The sequence below is a fragment of the Schistocerca serialis genome, chromosome 1, assembly GCF_023864345.2.
Source record: "Schistocerca serialis cubense isolate TAMUIC-IGC-003099 chromosome 1, iqSchSeri2.2, whole genome shotgun sequence".
NCBI classification, from domain to species: domain Eukaryota; kingdom Metazoa; phylum Arthropoda; class Insecta; order Orthoptera; family Acrididae; genus Schistocerca; species Schistocerca serialis.
The window spans coordinates 992,544,208-992,567,136 of NC_064638.1; the positions used below are offsets into that span (position 1 = coordinate 992,544,208).

A 22,929-nucleotide genomic window follows, 5' to 3' on the forward strand; every position below is an offset into this window, starting at 1 on the left:
ACTTAAATGTGAGACTATTTGAGTACATTATTTTTTCAAGTATTTTAGAGAAAGACATCAGTAAGGAAACAGGATGACAATTATTTAAGTCTTTCTTGTCACCTTTCTTATAAAGAGGTTTAACAACTGAGTCATTTGCTCTGAAATAGCCAACCCATCATTAATGTTACATTAATTTGATCATTTAACAACAAACTACATAAAACTTCATTGTTGTTGTTTACTTTTCTTGCTTCTTTTAAACAATCATATTTGATTTGGTCTTTATTACTTATGGTATTTTAAACTTTTTTCCCATATTAAATTTTAGGTCATCACCTAAGTTTCCTATCAATTGCGTTTTTCAGTCAGTTTCAATTTTACAGCATGTGATAAAGTTTTTTGTTTGTTGCCTGTAGTTAGACACTTTATAAACAACAAAATGTTGCACAATGAAGCAATAACTTACAGAGGCCAACAAGCACACAAAATCTATCTACAAGAAGTCATTAATCATGGATATATGCATAAACACCACTGCTTTGTGGCATCTTATATAGTTGACTTGGTGTTAAATTACACAATGATTCAGTTACTGTACTGACTGTCACTAGCAACAGCTCAGCTTCTGATAAACAGATACACACATTAGACTAACAAATGCCACTCACATATTTCCTATTGCAAACTTTCCATCTAGGGTAGATAATTGCTCAAACACATTCACTAATAATATATTTATAGACAGATCTACCATGTTAGAAAACCAACAGTCAATGAGCTCTCAGACCATGACATGCAACTTACGTTAAATGCTAATCAGGATACAATTCTACTAAATCCAAGTTTGAATGGAGAGTTAATAAGCCAAAAATTGAGTAGTTTAGTCATCTATCCAAAGAGATAAGCTAGGTCGATGTATATAAAGAAAAAATCTTCATTTTATTTGAAAACTATTTTCTCACAGGGTAAATTTGATTAAACAAAGTCTACAAACAAAACCTCCAAGGATTACTCAGGAAATGAAGATGTCTTGTAGGATAGAAAGGAAACTACATCAGTCAGTCAGGAAAGAGCTCTGAAGTTCATAATGCAGCTCTTTACAAGGCATACAGCACAACACTGAAGAAAGCAACACAGACACTGAAGCACATTTATTTACAAGAAAAAGATAGCCAAATCAAGCACCAATTTAGAGAGAATTATTTAGTTAGATTTAAGTTCCATTTGCATGATAAATCATAATGATGTGGAACATGTCATTTTACATCCATATCACAGATATAAATTAATTTGTAAATATGGCTACATGCTGACCATTTATAAAAAATACTGTTCCCTAATTTCTTTTTTAAATATACTTATGTGAGGTAGTAATTCCTACCCAACACCTTTTACGCATCACAGTAACAGAAATTCTTCTAAGAACAGGAGTTCTCAAAGAAACCTTTTAGTTTCTTTTCAAAATTTACTCTGCAATTTATCAGACATTTTATATTGCTGGGTAAGTGATAAAAAATATTCTGATTGCAGCCTCCAACATTCTTTTTAGTGCTAAAGACAACTGTTATGTGGAGCAATGAGTATCATTTTTTCTTCGGCTACTGCAATGATATACATCAGTGTTCTTCTGAAATGCAGTGTATCATTTACAACTTTGTGACAGAATAAACTTACACAAGCACTAGTCAAAATGCCCAAGTCCTTAAACATATGATTACATAATGACTAGTGAGCACCACATATTATTCTTACAGTATATTACTGAGCAATGAAGAATTTCTTTCTACAAGTGAGTCACCCCAGGGCATTATTCCATATGGCATTACTGAATGAAAATATGCAAAATATGTTAACTTACTAATTTGTCTTTCCCCAAGATCTACAATGACTCTAAATGCAAATGTGGCTGAACTAAGTTGTTTAAGTTGTTCCAAAACTTGCTTTTCCCAGTTTAAGTTCTCATCTATATCGACACCTAATAATTTTGAGGTTTTGACCCAATTAATTATTTTCTCATACAGAATTAAACATGAAATGTCTTTTTGAAATTGAGAATGAGAACATTCATAGAAAACTATTGTTTACCATTTCTTCTGTTGATGCTTATATTGATTACTATATTAGTGTCACCCACAAACAGAACTAATATTACTTCTTGTTTATTAGATGGAAGTTGGTTTACCAGTATGAGAAACAATGGAAGACCTAAGATAGAGCCTTGGAGAACTCAGTATGTGATCACAACTTTCTGCATTTTTTGGTGATATATGACATTATTCATTGGTTAGCTATACCATCACTTGCATAAAAGCTCAGTTTATCTATGACAATATTGTGATTCACTCAAACAAATGCCTGAGACAGGTTCTAGAAATTATCAACTACTGTTATTTCATTATTTAATGCTTGTAAAATTTGTTGAATGAACAAGTAAATGGCACACTCTTGTGAAATCCAAACTGTGATTTACTGGGGATATTATTACAGTTCAGTTGGGATACTATTCTATAATCCATCACCACCTCAAAAATTTCTGAAAATGATGTCAGTACTGAAACAGGCTGATAGCTATTGACATCTCTCTTAACATCTTTCTTAGAGAGGAGTTTAACTACAGCATATTTCAAACCCTCTGGAAAAATTCCTTCAGTTAGTGATCCATTCCATATTTCAGATGATACAGGACTTGTTATATGGGAGCAAACCTTTAAACTCTATTGGAAACACCATCAAATCCAGATAAGATTTTATTTTTGAGAGAATACATAATTCTCTTTATTTCAAAGTGAGTAGTAGTTGATACATTCATAAAACCAAATTTTACGAAAATTTTTCAACAATGCTGTGATTTTTCCTCTTAAATTGTCCGTTCCAATATTTTCAATACATTTAGGAAATCATTATTGAACATGTCAACTACTTGTGACTGGTCATTTATAGCCACTCCATCTACTACAAAAATAAAGTTATCCTATTTTTTGGCCTGTTGTCCTGTCTCTTGTTTCACTACATTCCCTACAGCCATAAGATTGTTTTTGGAATTTCTAACTTATGACATAATGCACATGTTTCTTGAAAGCAACTGGCACCGGAACTGCATCAAGTGGTTGCCTACAGGGAGGCACCTAGCACTCTTTGAAGGTTTTCTCTGTAATGGCACATTTTTAAAATTCCAATAAATGGAAAAGGTGCCACTGACGTTATTGCTGAACTGGGGATCTTAGAGGGATCCTTTTCTATTTTATTCACACATGTGTCAATGTACACCCCTCCATGATCACGCCACAGGAGGCTGTGAAACAGGACCACCGAAAAAGCATAAGACCCCTTGCTGCTTCAAATCATGCTCAAATTTCATTGCATGGTTTTGAATAGTCCCTTACCATTCTAAACTACACACCAGAGAAAAAATTATTGTTGTACTGCAGTCCAAAGAGGTGAGATCACATTCAATAGGATTGCTAACCAATGCTGTCCTCAGAGGAGGGTTGAAGTGTCAGTGAGATGTCCGCAGTATCAAAGATTTTCAAGATTGTCTTCCTGTTTCTCACTGCATTGCAAACAGTTGTTTTCCACAGCAAAACACGTAAGAAACTTACCAAGGAAACGGATGGTTTCAGTGACTTGCTTTATGCCACTCTCCAAGGCCATTTCATGTCGATTCCAAGTGGTTGTGTGTCTGAAATGTTTTCCTCAGCCACACATAAGAAAACTGCATTATTTCAATGCTGGGAATCGCAGTTCTGATCTCCATCACAGCAGCATTAAAAGAAGAGGTTAAATGTGGCTAACATAGAGTGTGACAATGTTCAAATGGCTCTGAGCGCTATGGGACTTAACATCTGAGGTCATCAGTCCCGTAGAACTTAAAACTACTTAAACCTAACTAACCTAAGGACATCACACACATCCATGCCCGAGGCAGGATTCAAACCTGCAACCGTAGCGATCGCGCGGTTCCAGACTGAAGCACCTAGAATCGTTCAGCCGCACCGGCCGGCTTGACAATGTTCCCATCATCAGACACGTTGATAGCAACACTGGGCAGAACTGTGGTGAAATTTGGTGCCACTTGGATATCATTACTTTTCACTTCACATGAACTTCAGAGCTTTGGGCTTTTCTTTTGCACGTGTAGACATCTTGCTGTTTGAAGTGTTGTCAAGCCCAGTGACGGGGCACAGGGTGACACTTTTGAACCATAACAGAGGGAGATTGTAGGCACCTTTGAGCCAAATTTCAGAATTATGCATCACAATGGAAGACAATTACAGAGTTTTGAAAAAGTGATCCTTTAATTCTGTTGCACATTGTACATTTTTCCATTCCTTTCACGTGATATGTGCATCCCTCTAGTGAATCAACTTTAATCCCTCCAATTATCCATGTCTTTTTTTTTCCTTGCATGTTTCATTTTGTTTCTGATTAGCTTATATGGTCAGCTATTCTCAAACAACGATTTCTCATGGACTAGATTAAATTTTATCTTAAAATTTGATTGATTATAAATTTCATGCTGGTTCATTTCCTGTAAACTTTTCTTCTACATCTACATGGATACTCTGCAAATCACACTTAAGTGCCTGGCAGAGGTTTCATCAAACCACCTTCACAATAAATCTCCATTATTCCAATCTCGAACAGTGCGCGGAAAAAATGAACACCTATATCTTTCCGTGTAAGCTCTTGTTTCCATATTTTATTACGATGTTCATTTCACCCTATGTAGGTCACCAAAAACAAAATATTTTCACATTCAGAGGGAAAAGTTTTTGACCGAAATTTTGTGAGAAGATTCTGCCACAATGTAAAACACCCTTGTTTTAATTATGTCCATCCCAAATCCTGTATTATGTCAGTGACAATCTTTTCCCTATTCCTCGATACAACAAAATGTGCTGCTCTTCATAAGGATCCCATTCTACAAAGCAATACTCCAAAAAAAGAATGGACAAGAGTAGTGTAGGCAGTCTCTTTAGTAGATCTATTGCTTCTTCTAATGTTCCACCAATAGAATGCAGTCTTTGGTTCGTCTTCCCCACATTTTCTGTGTGTTCTTTCCAATTTAAGTTGTTCATACTCATAATTCTTAAGTTGGATTTATGGCCTTTAGATTTAACATATTTCTTGTACAACTGATGTTTCATTGTTTCCTTTTAGCACTTGTGTAAATGACCTCACACTTTTCATTAATTAGGGTCAACTGCCAATTTTCACACCATACAGGTAACTTTTCTGAATCTGTTTTGCAATTTGTTTTGATCTTCTGATGATTCACTAGACAATAAACAACAGCATACCCTGCAAACAACCTAAGACAGCCACTCAGATTGTCTCCTAAATCATTTATATAGATAAGGAACAGCAGAGGGCCTGTAAAACTATCTTGGGGGGTGGCAGAAATCACTTATATTAGATTAGATTAATACTTGTCCCATAGATCATGAATACGACACTTTGTAAAGATGTGGAATGTGTCAGGTTAATAAAAGATGTCTGTACAAGATATTACATTACACAAAATATTGCATGACACTAATGTTTAAGTTGGTTTTTTTTCCCCTTAATTTATATCTAAAAATTCAGCCAATGAGTAGAAGGAGTTATCATCTAGAAATTCTTTTAATTTATTTTTAAATGTTAGTTGGCTATCTGTCAGGCTTTTGATGCTGTTTGGTAGGTGACCAAAGACTTTTGTGGCAGCATAATTTACCCCTTTCTGTGCCAAAGTCAGATTTAACCCTGCATAGTGAAGATCATCCTTTCTCCTGGTTTTATAGCTATGCACACTGCTATTACTTTTGAACTGGGTCGGATTATTAACAACAAATTTCATAAGTGAATATATATACTGTGAGGTTACTGTGAGGGTCCCTAGATCCTTAAATAGATGTCTGCAGGATGACCGTGGGTGGGCTCCAGAAATTATTCTGATTACACGTTTTTGAGCAATGAATACTTTTCTACTCAACGATGAATTACCCCAGAATATGATGCCATACGAAAGCAGTGAATGAAAGTAGGCATAGTAAGCTAATTTACTGAGATTCTTATCACCGAAATTTGCAATAACCCTAATAGCATACGTAGCTGAACTCAGACGTTTCAGCAGACCATCCACGTGTTGCTTCCAGTTTAACTTCTCATCAATGGACACACCTAAAAATTTTGAAAATTCTACCTTAGCTACAGAGTCTATATTTATTACTGGAGTTGTGCCATTTACTGTATGGAACTGTATATACTGAGTTTTATCAAAATTTAAAGAGAGTCCGTTTGCTGAGAACCACTTAATAATTTTGTGAAAAACATCATTTACAATTACATCACTTAGTTCTCGGTTTTTGGATGTTATTACTATACTTGTATCATCAGCAAAAAGAACTAACTTTGCATCTTCATCAATGTGGAATGGTAAGTCATTAATGTATATCAAGAACAGTAAAGGACCTAAGACTGAACCCTGTGGGACCCCATACTTGATGGCCCACCAGTTTGAGGAACCAGCTGTTGTTTCAACTTTCTGCATTCTTCCAGTTAAGTATGAATTAAACCATTTGTGCACTGCCCCACTCAAACCATAATGATTTAGCTTATCTAAAAGAATTCCATGATTTACACAATCAAAGGCCTTTGAGAGATCACAAAAAATACCAATGGGTGATGTCCGGTTATTCAGAGCCTTCTGTTTTATTGCATGGCTTCCCATTGATTACTACAAACTGTGACACTCTGACAGGAAATCATGAATACAGTCACATAACTCAGATGATATTCCATAAGCATGCAATTTGATTACCAGCTGCTTGCAAGGTAGAGTGGAAAGAGCCTTCTGGAAATCTATAAATGTGGAATCAATTTGTAATTCCTTGCCAATAGCACTCAACACTTCATATGAGTAAAGAGCTACATCTACATCCATACTCCGCAAGCCACCTGACGGTGTGTGGCGGAGGGTACCTTGAGTACCTCTATCGGTTCTCCCTTCTATTCCACTCTCGTATTGTTCGTGGAAAGAAGGATTGTCGGTATGCCTCTGTGTGGGCTCTAATCTCTCTGATTTTATCCTCATGGTCTCTTTGCGAGATATACGTAGGAGGGAGCAATATACTGCTTGACTCTTCAGTGAAGGTATGTTCTCGAAACTTTAACAAAAGCCCGTACCGAGCTACTGAGCATCTCTCCTGCAGAGTCTTCCACTGGAGTTTATCGATCATCTCCGTAACGCTTTCGTGATTACTAAATGATCCTGTAACGAAGCGCGTTGCTCTCCGTTGGATCTTCTCTATATCTTCTATCAACCCTATCTGGTACGGATCCCACACTGCTGAGCAGTATTCAAGCAGTGGGCGAACAAGCGTACTGTAACCTACTTCCTTTGTTTTCGGATTGCATTTCCTTAGGATTCTTCCAATGAATCTCAGTCTGGCATCTGCTTTACCGATGATCAACATTATATGATCATTCCATTTTAAATCACTCCTAATGCGTACTCCCAGATAATTTATGGTATTAACTGCTTCCAGTTGCTGACCTGCTATTTTGTAGCTAAATGATAAAGGATCTATCTTTCCATGTATTCGCAGCACATTACACTTGTCTACGTTGAGATTCAATTGCCATTCCCTGCACCATGCGTCAATTCGCTGCAGATCCTCCTGCATTTCAGTACAATTTTCCATTGTTACAACCTCTCGATACACCACAGCATCATCTGCAAAAAGCCTCAGTGAACTTCCGATGTCATCCACCAGGTCATTTATGTATATTGTGAATAGCAACGGTCCTATGACACTCCCCTGCGGCACACCTGAAATCACTCTTACTTCGGAAGACTTCTCTCCATTGAGAATGACATGCTGCATCCTGTTATTTAGGAACTCTTCAATCGAATAAAACAATTGTTCTGATAGTCCATATGCTCTTACTTTGTTCATTAAACGACTGTGGGGAACTGTATCGAACACCTTGCGGAAGTCAAGAAACACGACATCTACCTGTGAACCCGTGTCTATGGCCCTCTGAGTCTCGTGGACGAATAGCGCGAGCTGGGTTTCACACGACCGTCTTTTTCGAAACCCATGCTGATTCCTACAGAGTAGATTTATAGTCTCCAGAAAAGTCGTTATACTCGAACATAATACGTGTTCCAAAATTCTACAACTGATCGACGTTAGAGATATAGGTCTATAGTTCTGCACATCTGTTTGACGTCCCTTCTTGAAAACGGGGATGACCTGTGCCCTTTTCCAATCCTTTGGAATGCTACACTCTTCTAGAGACCTATGGTACACCGCTGCAAGAAGGGGGCAAGTTCCTTCACGTACTCTGTGTAAAATCGAACTGGTATCCCATCAGGTCCAGAGGCCTTTCCTCTTTTGAGCGATTTTAATTGTTTCTCTATCCCTCTGTCGTCTATTTAGATATCTACCATTTTGTCATCTGTGAGACAATCTAGAGAAGGAACTACAGTGCAGTCTTCCTCTGTGAAACAACTTTGGAAAAAGACATTTAGTATTTCGGCCTTTAGTCTGTCATCCTCTGTTTCAGTACCATTTTGGTCACAGAGTGCCTTGACATTTTGTTTTGATCCACCTACTGCTTTGACATAAGACCAAAATTTCTTAGGATTTTCTGCCAAGTCAGTACATAGAACTTTACTTTCGAATTCATTGAACGCCTCTCGCATAGCCCTCCTCACACTACATTTCGCTTCGCATAATTTTTGTTTGTCTGCAAGGCTTTGGCTATGTTTATGTTTGCTGTGAAGTTCCCTTTGCTTCCGCAGCAGTTTTCTAACTCGGTTGTTGTACCACGGTGGCTCTTTTCCATCTCTTACGATCTTGCTTGGCACATACTCATCTAACGCATAATGTATGATGGTTTTGAACTTTGTCCACTGATCCTCAACACTATCTGTACTTGAGACAAAACTTTTGTGTTGAGCCATCAGGTACTCTGAAATCTGCTTTTTGTCACTTTTTCTAAACAGAAAAACCTTCCTACCCTTTTTAATATTTCTATTTACGGCTGAAATCATCGATGTCGTAACCGCTTTATGATCGTTGCTAGTTGTGTTTCACAAGAATGATGTTTCCTAAATCCGTGTTGACTTTGTGTCAATAGGTTGTTCTCTCTGAGGTAGGTTGGTTGGTTTAGAGGGGGTGGGGGGTGGAGGAAGGCCAGCGTTTGCCTGAAGCGATTTACGGAAATTGCAGAAAACCTAAATCAGGATGGGTGGGCATAAGTTTGAACCATTGTCCTCTGGAATGTGAGTCCAGCATGCTAACCACTGCACCACCTCGCTCAGTCTCATTGAGGTAATTCATAGTGTTTGAACACGATATATGTTCCAAAATCCTCCTGCGCATCAATGTTAATGATTCTTAAAAACATTAATTCTGCAGTCATTAATTATTCTAACCAGTTTCAACTGAGGGGTATCAATGCTGTAAGGCATTATCTTATTTATCATAACTAACTGTGCATCACAATCACGAGAGCATTATTCACTGAGTATATAGCTATTTTCTTGCTTTGAGCTTCATCAATGAAAACATTGTCAATTAGGGTCCTACTTTCTTTGTCTGTCCATGTTGGAACATTAATTATTGAGAACAAATACTAGGATCCAAATAAGGCTTCCAGATCAGACTCCAGAGTGGCTACTTAAACTCAGAAAAAAACTTCCCTGAGAATTCCGGAGGAGAAATATGGTGTAAAGAGCTTCTGATAAATTAATGGTGAGCAGGGGTGAGGGAAGCAGCATACAGCATACCACAATAATGATTTTTCTTTCCTCTCGGCTAAGCTATATACCAGCCATAAGCAGTAGTTTAACTGTAGTTTTAAACAATGATAGTTTATAGAGAATAATACTGATATAATTAATGCATTTTGTGATATTAAGTATTTTAAAATTTGTGGTTTATAAAACTCAATGAAATTCAGTTACAATGCTAGGTTAAAGACACAGAATTCTCTGATATTTTATGAAATTCCTGAGATTTCCATGATTTTTCCAGGTAAAATGTAATTTCCTGAGAATTCCAGGTTTCTCATGCTTGTTAGAAGAACTGTGACCCTGGAGACCCTTAGAAAATCTGCATTATTAAATCACCACACATTACTAACCGTTTGCTGTTGTCCAACATACAGTATAGTATGCACACCATATTTTTCATAAACAAGTCAAAATTTCCCAGTGGGCATCAATAAATTGTTACAATTGATAGGGAACTACTTTCAGTACTACTTCATAAGCACACACACTTCCGTGTGCTGATCATTACACATCTGTATGTCTCAGTATTTTTGAGGTTGTGTTCTGTCTTAATACACAGTCCAGTCACATTAACGTCACCACTATCTGTGTTTGGCCTTAACATGCAATAACCACTCACAGATCACTAATGGCAGCACTAGCAGTGGACGGTATATGGTACATAAAGCGTGTCGGGGGAGGAGGACAGGGGACATGAAGAACTGTAAAGTCACTGTTGTAATGTGGAAATGGAGCAATTTATCTGATATCTTATGTCCAAAATGGCATGATCATTGGCTTTTGGGTCAAACATGGAAGCATCTTTGAAATGGTTAAGTCTCTAAACTTCTGATGTGCCGCCATGGTTAAAGTATACCATCCATGGCAAAATGGTTCCATCCAAAGCTGACACGAAGCAACTTTAGTGCACCACGGGCCACAGATGACACAGGTGAAAAAGGCTGCGAGGATGTGTGGGTGAATAGACACACAACTGGTGAACAATTGACCACCCAGATGAATCAAGGAGCTACCAACAGCATCTTCTTGATAATCATTCAGTGAACGTTGTGTGTATGGGCCTCCACAGCAGGTGCCTGGTTCATGTACCCTATGTTGACTGCTGTTCATCAGCAACAGAGGCTGAAATTTAAAAAATTGCGCAACCAGAAGTCCCCCGAGTCACAAAAGGAGGCCTTTTCATATGAATCATATTTTATGCTCCTTTGGACAGATGACCATTTGCCTGTACAGCCCTGCAACAATTGTTGGAAAGGTCCAAGTCAGATGAGGAAGCATTATGGCCTTGGGAATGTTTTCATTGCATTCCCTGGGTGAGTTTGTCATTCTGAAGGCACAATGGATCAACACAAGTATGCATCGATCCCTGGGGACCATGCCACCCCTACATGCTGTTTGTGCTTCCTTGGCACGATGGTATCTACCACCGGGACAATGTAATGTATCACACAACTCAGTGTATGTGTATGGTTCACAGAACACCACAATGAGTTTACTGTTCTCACCTGGCCATCAAATGCCCTGGATTTAAATCCAATTCAGGGTCTGTGGGACCACCTCAATCGGGATGTTTGTGCTACGGATCTTCAACCGAGAAACCCGTGCAGCCAGTCACAGCAGTGGAGTCAGCATGACTCCACATCCCTGTCAGTACCTTACAGAACCTCAGTAACTCTCTTTATGCATGTCTCGCAAAAGATGGTTATTCGGGCTTTTGACAGGCGGTCACATTAATGTGACTGGACAGCATATACAGGATACAATAAAGAAGTAGACGGTGTAACCAGAGATGCTGGTTGTGGTGGTGGTGGTTGTGGTGGTGATGATGAGCACATAGCTTTAAAAGTAAATGATATATTTGTAACAGACTTGTGCAGTGTTGTGAAACTGCTCAGCAAATAGCAGAACCATTGACTCGTCATCAGAGAAAGATAACTTGTCAGCTTTCAGAATTAATTATTTCTCAAGTTGAGACACACACACACACACACACACACACACACACACACACACACACACACCCTTCACTGTGCTGGTTGGATGCACAATGCCTTTATTGCAGTTCTGCATTTGGACTGGGTAGGGTAGGGGTTGTGTCTAGTGGGGTGTGTGCAGGGACAGAGAGGTGGGAGATTGGAAGTGGGGTTGGGGTTTGGGGGGGCGGGGGGGGGGGGGGGTTGGAGCTAGTTGCTTGGAGGCAGGTGGTTTGCTAGCTAGGAACACAGAGGGAGAGGTGGCAGGTGTATCGGCTAGGCATGTGATGGATGGGTGGATTAAACAGCTGTGTAAAAAAACCATGGATTACTAGAGGGATTAAAGTATCGAGCTAAAGGAAAAGGGAACTGTATCTGTTGGCAAGAACAAATAGAGATCCTGTAGTAGCTGCACACTATAGAAATTACTCAAAATTACTAAGAAAAGCTATTAAAAAAAAAGAAAAGAAAAAGAACATGCACATTATGTCAGAAATCAGTAATACCAACAACATACTAAAGACTACATCGAATGTAATGAAACAAGAAACACAACAACCAGTCAGAGAACTGGATGACATCACTACTGAATTAAATGGAAGGACAATAAATGATGAGGTACACATGGCAAATGTGTTTAATAAGCATTTCTTAAATGTAGTACAAAATATAGGCACAAACTGTTGAAGAGAAAAATCACAGCAGTATGTTCAAAAGCCATACTCTTAAAATTCAGTCACAGGAATGTATCACCAGCTTCTCACAGTGAAAGTAAGGAGGTTGCTACTCCCCATATCCATCCTGGATTTTCCAATGTTTGAAATTAAGAAAATTATACATTCTCTGAAAAATAAAAGTGCATCTGGATTTGATGGTAAGTACCAAAGATTTGTTCCTATATAATAAGCCCTATCTTATGTGAAATATGTAATTCATCACTAACTTGAGACATTTTCCAGAGGGACTGAAATGTGCCTCTATAGGAGAGGTACAAAATCTATTCACCAAGCGGTGGCAGGAGAAAACACGCACTAAAAGGTTAGCTTTTTCCAAGCTTTCAGAGCCAGTGGCTCCTTCTTCTGACAGAAGAGCTGAAGGGGAAGGAAGAAGTGTGAAGGGAAAGGACTGGGGAGGTTTAGGAAAAGGGATAGAGTTCAGAAAAGCCACCCAGAACCCCGGGTCAGGAAAGACTTGCCAGACGGGACAAGTCTTCTCATCCAGTCCAGTAAGTCTCCAATGACTATTACACCATATCAGTGGCAGATTGTTTGCCTTCACGTTTATTGGCTTCACCTACTAATTACCAAGCTGTTGAAATACACACCAAAAAGTGATGTCACAGCAGCCATTAACGTTACTTCACTGGGTAAAGCCAATAGCTAGTATTGAATAGTCCTCTTAATCCCAGTCTTTTGTTTGTGGGATCTACAGTGTATCAAAGTTAAGAGAGGGGCTAACTCAGATGCAAACTCTGTGTAGAATATGATAGGTATTCCATTAGGCCCTGGAGCCTTGTTCAGTTTCTGAATAACACTGACACTAATATCTACACCACTCATCTATTCAATGGTGTGAAAATTAAACTGAACCTATATTCCTGGATCCCTGTTCTTTGTAAAGGAACATTTGAAAGAACTGTGATTTCACTGACAGCCTTTGTATTTTATTTGACTAGAAGTTTTTTTAAGGAAGGAAGGGAGATTAATGTTTAACATCCCACTAACATCAAGGTCATTAGAGACAAAGCACACGCTCAGAATGTTTCAAGGATAGCTAGGAAATCAGTTATGCCATTTCAAAGGGATTGTCCTGGTATTTGCCTGGCAATTTACAAAAATCACAGAAAACCTAAGTTTGGATGGCCAGACTGAGGTTTGAACCACATCCTCCCAAATATGAATTCGGTGTCTCATTACTGTGCCACCTCACTAGGTGAATTTTTTGTGAGATCTTTCTGTAAGATTCAGTTGTGGTTGAAGATTGCAACATTGCCCTTTTGAACATCCAAACACATTTCATTCAACATCTCATTTTGATGTCTGTATATAGCCCTATAGTGCAGGCTGTCAGCAGTAATGGAAGTGAACCTTTGACAATGGCAGCCACTCATGATGGCAAAATGTCAGGCAAATCCTTAAACGTTGGCTAAAGAACCCACGACTGAGCCAACAGGCAATACATGAAAAGTGGTCACGAAAGCCTCAACAGTTCTGTAGTCATTGTTTCTGTAGAGGTTTCTTTACAGAAAATGTATTACCTCCCAACTGTTCAACTAGGTACACAAGTATTCAGTTCTTGATCAACTATCCTCCTAAGCTTCAGTCACAGTTCCTCTGCATGCTCCTTTCTAGTGCTACACATTTCAGATTTTTTTTTGTTGAGATATGACACTGCTTCATATTTATGTTGTTTATTAAACATGTAAATTGTTTCAGCTGCCCTTTGTACTTCAGTATTCACTAGTTCTAAACTGACTCATGCTCACTGTTAACAGTTTCAACCTGGACAATGTTGAAGAGATCATGTCTATTTCATGCCGTTAGATCTAATATATTTCCATCTTTAGTAGAGTTCTCAACAATCTGCTGTAAGTAATTTTGACAGAAAAATTTTAGAATTTTTTTTTTTAGCAGGATGTCTCGTCACCCTCCTTGAATTCGTAATTATCCTAATTGGTTATAGTAGGACTATTTATCAATTTATTTATTTATTTGGTCCATGAAATCATTTTTACTACACTGTTTGTGCACATGGTATAAGATACAGGATAAATGTAATTAATTTATGATTACAAAGGTCATTGTTACTACATGATCAACACAATCAAAGCACACAATAATATAAATTGACTTACTACATTGCTGGTACATACAATAGCTATAATTATTAAATGAGACTACATGATCAACACAATCAAAGTAAATTATAGTATAAAATGACACTGATAGAAGAGATTTACTTGTTATGATGTTCCAGAAATTCAGAAACAGAGCAGAAGCAGTGGTCAAGCAATAATTGTTTCAAATTTACCTTAAATTATGAGGATGAGCTGAAAAGTACTGCTTCTACATTTTTTATTCTGTTCTCAATACTGGCTGAGGTATTACATGTCACGCATATTGCTCGGCTGATTTTTCTGCTTCACTGACACACATTTCAACCCTCTGCTGCTAAAATAAGACAACACAATGGCCTCACTGTCATCGATCACCCTCCATGCAGTCCGGACTTGGCCCCCACCCAATTTTCATCTGCTTCCAGAACTTAAAGAACACCTTCAAGGATTCCACTTCGATACTGATGAAGCAGCGCAAGTAGAGCTGACATTGCAGCTCCATCAATGAAGTTAAACATTCTGCAGTTATGGTATCAACAAACTGGTCTCTCAATGGGAGAACTGTGTTTGCCGCCAGGGTAACTATGTAATTATGTAGACATGAAGACTAAAGGTGTGGAGTATTAGTAATGTTTGCTTCATTTAAAATACTGTAAGAGTTTTCACATTTAAAAAAATTTGAGACATTACTTTTCCAGCACATTCTCATATTTAATGTCAGTAGCATTTTAAATAAGACGACGTATGGTTATATAATAAACCTAGAGTATTGTATACGCCTCTTTTGTACAAGTTTGTACTTCCTGTATTAAGTGCCAGTTAAGCTTCTGCCTAGTTCCACATGCGTGTAAACCATAGTTATCAAACAACGGAAAATCCAGGATGTGGTATAGTATTAAATTATAGTTATGTTTGAAGATTTTTTTTAAATTTTTTTGTTTTCTTTCTTTTTTTTTTTTTTTTTTCAAATGAGGAGAGCATGACTGGGCTACATTTATATGTATTAGAGAGATGAGGTTTTCTCTAAAGTGTTTGTTTGCATTTGAGGATCAGTCTTGTGTTCAACAGGAGCAGCCAACTATAAGTTTATGCCCAACATAGATACTGAATTTTGCCCAAACGACCAAACATACAGCTACAGTTTCTACACTGAAGAATTTGAGTTTACTGTCTACTATGATGAATGCACCACCTCAATTTATCATTGGTCTATCCTTTTGATATACACTTACCTTTACCCCCAAAAATATGGTTGCCATGAATTTTAGGTTTGCTTTTTGATGTTAGAATTAAGTACACTCTAATGCCTTTTAGGAAGGTTTAAAGTTCTGAGACACTGTTGCAAATGTTACAGCAATTCATCACTTAGATTTTTAAAGGCTCAACAGTGGAGCAGCATTTCTTTGTGTCTTACAATAATGCTTTAGGGTCTCTTACACCTATCATTATCTTAACTGGATGGAGAGTGCCTTACCTTTTTTTCTCTCTTTTGTATGAGGTTAGTTTACAGTCTACAGTAGAAAATATGCCCCTTTTTAGCACAAGCAGGTTGTTGTGGAATTAACAGTATTACTTACATGAATCTTCTCTCCCTATGTGGGATTTAGTTCAATGAGCATTCAGTGGACAATACATTTCTTGTTAGACACAGAGAAAGTTTATATGTAGAATAAAGGCCATTTCCACGGAAGTCAAAGTTATTCACCCAGGACACTAAGTCTGCATTGGAAACCATAATTAACAGTCTCTGACAAAGAAGGAAATGGTAGACAATCATAAAGATTAATATTTTCATTGACGAAACTTACTCTATGACCTCGACAATGTTCGATACATGAGACAAACAGTGGGTGGTGAAGGTATCACTACAAATGAAGCACAAGCTCAGATTACAAGAGCTTGGGGAAGCAAGTTGGCCATGGACTTGGTTAAAGAATTAACACAACAACCCCCAGATTGCTTCACAACACCATAGGAAACTTAAATCAAGTTGACTCAAGGGAAATTTGTAACCCACTCTTCCAAAACATAAGTGACATTACCAAGGTACCACAATGTTCAGTAATAGTAGAAGGATCTCACATTGCACAGCAAGTGTTATAATCAGCTTTCCTATTGGCTGTCCATGTGTTCCTATTGTTTTTCTTGTTGTTGATGATGTTATCTTCAGTCTAAAGACTGGTTTAATGCAGCTCTCCAAGCTGCTCTATACTGTGCAAGTCGCTTCCATCTCCAAATAACTGCTGTAACCTGCATCCTTCTGAATCTGTTTACTGTATTCATTTCTTGGTCTAGCTCTATGATTTTTACCTCCCACACTTTCCTCTAATACTGAACTGGTGATCTCTTGTAGTCTCAGAATGTGTCCTATCAACCACTGCCTCCTTCTAGTCTGGTTGTGCCACAAATTACTTTTATCTCAAATTAGTTACATGATCTACCCATCTATTCTTCAGTAGTCTTCTGTAGCACCACATTTCAAAAGCTTCTGTTCTCTTGTTTTCTAAACTGTTTATCGTCCATGTTTCACTTCCATACATAGCTACACTCCATGCATATACTATCAGAAAAGACTTCCTACCGCTTAAATCTGTATTCAATGTTAACAAATTTCTCTTCTTTAGAAACACTTTTCTTGCCAGTGCCAGTCTACATTTTACATCCTTTCCATTTCAGCCATCATCAGTTATTTTGCTACCCAAACAGCAAAATTCATCTACTACTTTATGTGTCGTTTCATAATCATTTCCCCTCACCAGCACCTTACTTAATTCAACTACATTCAACTTTCCCTGTTTTGTTGATGATCATCTTAACTTCTCCTTTGAAGATCTTGTCAATTCCTTTCAACTGCTCTTCCAATACTGCTGTCTCTTACATCCTTTCCATTTCAGCCATCATCAGTTATTTTGCTACCCAAACAGCAAAATTCATCTACTACTTTATGTGTCGTTTCATAATCATTTCCCCTCACCAGCACCTTACTTAATTCAACTACATTCCACTTTCCCTGTTTTGTTGATGATCATCTTAACTTCTCCTTTGAAGAACTTGTCAATCCCTATCAACTGCTCTTCCAATACTGCTGTCTCTGACAGAATTACAATGTCATCAGTAAACATCAAAGTGTTTATTTTTTCTCCCTGAACTTTATTTCCTATTCCAATTTTTTTTCCTTTCATGCCTCTCAACTCTTGTAACAGCTGTCTGCTTCCTGCACAAGTTGTAAACAGCCTTTGCCTCCCCGTATTTTAACTCTGCTTAGTTCAGAATTTCAAAGAGAGTATTCCAGTCAACATTGTCAAAAGCTTTCTCTAAGTCTACAAATGCTATAAACATAGGTTTGCCTTCCCTTAAAAAATTATTTTCTAAGAGAAGCCATAGGAACAGTACTGCCTCCCATGTTCCAACACTTTTCCTCTGAGGTAAGTTTCTACTAGTTTTTCCATTCTTCTGATGATCTGTGTCAGTATTTAGTAACCGAGGCTTATTAAATTGATAGTTCAGTTATATTCACATCTATCAGCATCTGCTTTCTTTGGAGTTGGAATTGTTACATTATTCTTTAAGCCTGATGATATTTTGGCTATCTCATACATCTTTTACACCAGATAGAAGAGCTCTGGCATAGCTGGCTCTTCTAAGGCTATCAGTAGTTCTGATCGAATGTTGTCTACTTCTGGGGTCTCGTTTCGACTTACATCCTCTTCCATTTTTATACTATTGCCTTCAAGTTCATCTCCCTTGTATAGGCCCTCTATATACACCTTACACTTTTCAGCTTTTCTTTCTTTGCTTAGGACTAGTTTCCCACCTGAGCTCTTGATATTCATACAGCTGCTTATATTTTCTCCAAGGGCTTCTGTAAATTTCCTGTACGTAGTACATATCTTAACCCTTTGTTATATATGCTTCCAAAATCCTTACATTTGTCCTCTAGCATTTCTGCTTAGTCATCTTGCACCTCCTGTCAATCTCATTTTTAAGACATTTGCATTCCCTTTCACCGGCTTCATCTACTAAATTTCTATATTTTCTCCTTTCATTAATTAAATTCAGTACCTCCTGTATTACTGAAGGATTTATACTAGGTCTTGTCTTTTTACCTATTGATCTTCTGCTGCCTTCACTAGTTCATCTCTCAAACTACCCATTTGTCTTCTAGTGTATTCCTTTCCACAGTTCTTGTCAATCGTTGCAAAACGCCCCCTGAGAAACTCTCAACAACTTCTAATTCTTTCAACTTATCCAGGTTCCATTTCTTTAATTTCCTACTTTTCTGAAATTTCTTCAGTTTCAATCTACAGTTCATAACTAATACATTGTGGTCAGTGTCCACATCTGCATCTGGAAATATCTTACAATTTAAAATCTGGTTCCAAAACCTTTGTCTTCCTATTATATAATCAATCTGAAACCTTCCAGTGTCTGTAGGTCTCTCCAACATATAAAACCCTCTATCATGATTCTTAAATCAAGTATTAGTGATGATTAAACCATATTCTGTGAAGAATTCTACCAGGCAGCTTCCTCTTTCGGTCCTTTCTCCCAGTCCATATTTACTCACTGCTTATCCTTATTTTCTTGTATCTACTATCAAATTCCAGTGCCCATCGCTCTCAAACTTTCATCTCACTTAACTATTGGAATAATTTCTTCTGCCTCATCATACATTTCTTCAGCCTCTTCATCTTCAGAGCTAGTTTACATATAAACTTGACCTATGATAATGTGTTCAGTATGCTATTCATAGTAGCTTATCTGCATTCCTATTTTCTTATTGATTATTAAACCTACTGTTGCATTATCCTTACTGATTTTATATTCATAAGCGTGGATTCCCCTAACCATAATTCATGTTCCTGCTGCGACCAAACTCCACTAATTCCCACTATGGCTAACTTTGACCTATCGATTTTCCTCTTTAAAATTTCTAGTCTACCTGCCCAATCTGTTCTGCAGAATGCTAGTTTTGTTTCTCCTGATGATGACACGCTCCTGAAGAGTCCCAGCCCAGAGTTCCCAATAGGGGACTATTTTACTTCCAGAATATTTTACCCAAGAGGAAGCCATCATCATTTAACTATACAGTAGAGCTGCATGCCCTGAGGAAAAATTATGGCTGTATTTTCCCCTTGCTTTCAGCCATTCACAGTATCAGCATAGGAAGGCCATCATGGCTGATGTCACAAGGCCAGATCAGCCAATCATCCAGACTGTTGCCCCTGCAACTACTTTAAAGGCTGCAGCTCCTCTTCAGTAACCACACATTTGTCTAGTTTCTCAAAATATACTCCTCTGTTGTGGTTGCACAGCATCAACAGCATCGGTGAGTATGTTTCATATAGTGCAGATTTACCTCATCACAGCATAGAAAATGTTACAGGTGAAACAACATCTCAGTTTGAGCAACAAATTCAAACAACAGCTACAGTGCTAAATGCAGAGAACAAACTAGTTCATCTCAATGAGTTATAAATTCTGTCTGCTGTTGGCTGACAATCTATATTAAAATAACTATAATTAACATCAAAATGTTGTAGGACACTGATAATTTTTATCACAGGTCTTTGTGTAGTGTTAACAAAAATCTCATTTTATGTATCTGCATTTAATTTAAAGTCCTTTCTTCATTGTCTTGTAATATATTGCACCAGCCAAAATGCAGCCCCACTGTGAATGCTCTTTTCAGACACAGTATGAGTTGGATGACATCCATCAGCAGTTGTAAGTCACCTTGACCACTGTCAAACGATTGACAGCTGTTGCGAATCAGTGTGCTGGAAGAGCTACCAAGAGTTGTGTACCTGTGATACCTGTATCAGAGGTACCTCAAATACTATCCTCTCCTGTGGATCCTGTCTCATCTGCAGGAAGTACAGGATCTTCCATTGCCCATATACTTGACTGCAAGTGACTTGTCCTGTACAGAGTGGATGGGGACCCGGGAGCACTCAGGATGTTCTACCGATCCCCCTAACCACTAAGTTTGAGGTGCTGTCTGAAACTGACCCTATGGGACTCACTTCACCTGTTGCAGGGAAACCAGTTTTGTCTGATGTCAGGAGGAGGTAAACCCACAATGGTAGGGGTAGAAGTTTGCAATATATACCACAAACATCGTAATACAGGTTGTTACAAAAGAAGTCTCTCCGCAGTGCCGTATGATTGTCAGCTGTGCGTGCCATATGCCGCAGTGAATATACCGAAATGAAACTCAGTGAAACACAAGTTATTAATTTATTGAGTACTGTTGGGAGAGTTCACTTGAAGGGAAGTAACCCAGGCAGGTGAACAATCATACGGCACGCATGACTAAAAATCATAGAGCACTGCGGAGAGACTTCCCTCTATATACACTAAAAGCTTTTCTTCTACAATTTTGTAAGGTGTTCCTTACAAAAACCAATTTCCATATGTTTAGAATATAAACCACAATTACTCACTTTGAGAATGAAAATACCTCTGTGTTTCTTTGACCTACTACTTAGCAATACAGCAACAACTTATTTGCTGTTGTGATGAGCCTTTCTTGAACAAATAGTAACTCAATCATTTACCATTTTACAATAAAACATGCCCCACCTTTGATGCATTTCATACCAATGTAGGCTCAAAAAGCGTTCAAATGCCTCTGAGCACTATGGGACTTAACTTCTGAGGTCATCAGTCCTCTAGAACTTAGAACTACTTAAACGTAACTAACCTAAGGACATCACACACATCCATGTCAGAGGCAGGATTCGAACCTGTGACCCTAGCAGTCCCGCGATTCCAGACTGTAGCGCCTAAAACCGCTCGGCCACTCCGGCCGGCCACCAATGTAGGCAAGTATTATATTAATGCATGGTAAAACCGAACAGGAAAATTCTTAAAAGTTACCAATGGTAAATTACATCACTGCAGAAGTATAATATGATGCAGTAAAATTCATAAAATCAAAATTCACTATCTAGGGTACCAAAATATTCTGTAAGTGTACTATATTATAGGAAGTTTTACCACTTCAATTTATAGATGTTTACAGGCATAGACCTAGTAGAATCTGGCCAGTTGATGAAGATTATGATGGAATTTACTTAGTTTTCGATACTTGCTAATGTTACCATAACGGTGAATTTCTTCCCCTGACAAGTCTTCTATTACTGCTTTTCATACAAACTATAGAAAAATAAATTACAGATTAGCAACTGTCGGCACTCTCAATATTGTAAACAGAGCTTGGCAGTACTTCACTGGCTGCTTTTCACGCGATACACAAATAGCTTTTGGTACAAGACAAATGTTACTTCTGCTCAGTTCACAAAAATTAAACTGATCATCGCGCAATAAAAGGGTGTGGCAGTTTAACAACATGTTTCTAAGAGTAGTAAAACACTGTCTTTAGAGAATATTGCTAAAGAACGTCGCTGATTACTATCTAATGGTATGTAAACCTTATATCGAAGTTAATAATGTAAAACAATACATACCGTATGTGCTTGCAGCGACTGCTTTCCAAGTCGGTGCATACCTCTGACAAAAGCCGCACCAGCTACTGTAAAATTCAACTAACCAAGCGTTATTTGTGTGAAAGACAGCGGTCTTGAAACTTGTAGTATTCAGTACTGTCACTTTCGAATCATCGTCATAAAGACCTCTGTTGGGTGTCACATTTAAGATATGTCTCCCTGGAATTGTTGCAATAACTCCTAAGGCCAGTAACATTAGAGAAACTAAAATAATTACATTTTTGTTCAGCGACATACTGCGCTCTATCAATGTCTACTGATTAACCACAACACCCGATAATGTTGCTTCTGGGTTCTGGAGAAACACTTCACTGAAAGACTATATCCAAGGATATCTACCACATCAACGGATAACTTGACAGGAACGCTGTGCGCATGACAGTACCTTCTTCAGGACATACTATTATGTTTTGACGCGTCGCTCTTTCAAAACATACAGACGAATTTTGACATCACTGCTTCTTGGAGTAAGTTCTTTGACTTCGCAGTCCCGTTATCTGTGCTCAAAGAAGAAAAGTAAAACAGACGACTCGTTCCCTTGCAAGAAGAGTAGCGGTTCTTCGACGATTCTACTAAAGATAAACAACAAATTTGTTGCCTTGTGGCAAATTAGTAATGCATTTCATAGCTTTCTTCAGTAGTCTGACGAGAATTTGTACCAAAACAGTACATGTTATCAGAACCAGATTATTCAGGAGACAGAAGACTTCAGAACATGCCGCGTCTCAAAAGGAACACCAGCGTTTTCTTAGGCCAATTCACACGGCCGTCACGGCACCGTCAAGTCAAGGTGTATTCACAGTCACGTCATGGTACCTCAAGTCGCGTGATATTAGCTCGCAT

The 22,929-nt window shown here is 38.1% G+C and overlaps 1 protein-coding gene across 2 annotated transcripts in view; it reads right to left on the reverse strand.

Annotated features, from left to right (window-relative positions):
* Positions 1-22,552, reverse strand: part of LOC126412969 (sulfhydryl oxidase 2-like) — a 58,340-nt gene extending 35,788 nt beyond the window's left edge. Inside the window, exon 1 of one of the 2 annotated variants that reach the window (XM_050082871.1) lies at positions 22,472-22,552. Coding sequence is in view for 1 of the 2 variants with exons in the window: in XM_050082864.1 (XP_049938821.1) it covers positions 22,048-22,321 (274 nt within the window). In the remaining variant the exon portion in view is untranslated. Of the gene's footprint in view, positions 1-22,047 lie in introns of both variants that reach the window. The other variant, XM_050082864.1, reaches the window with a different exon arrangement.
* Positions 22,553-22,929: the final 377 nt, after the last annotated feature.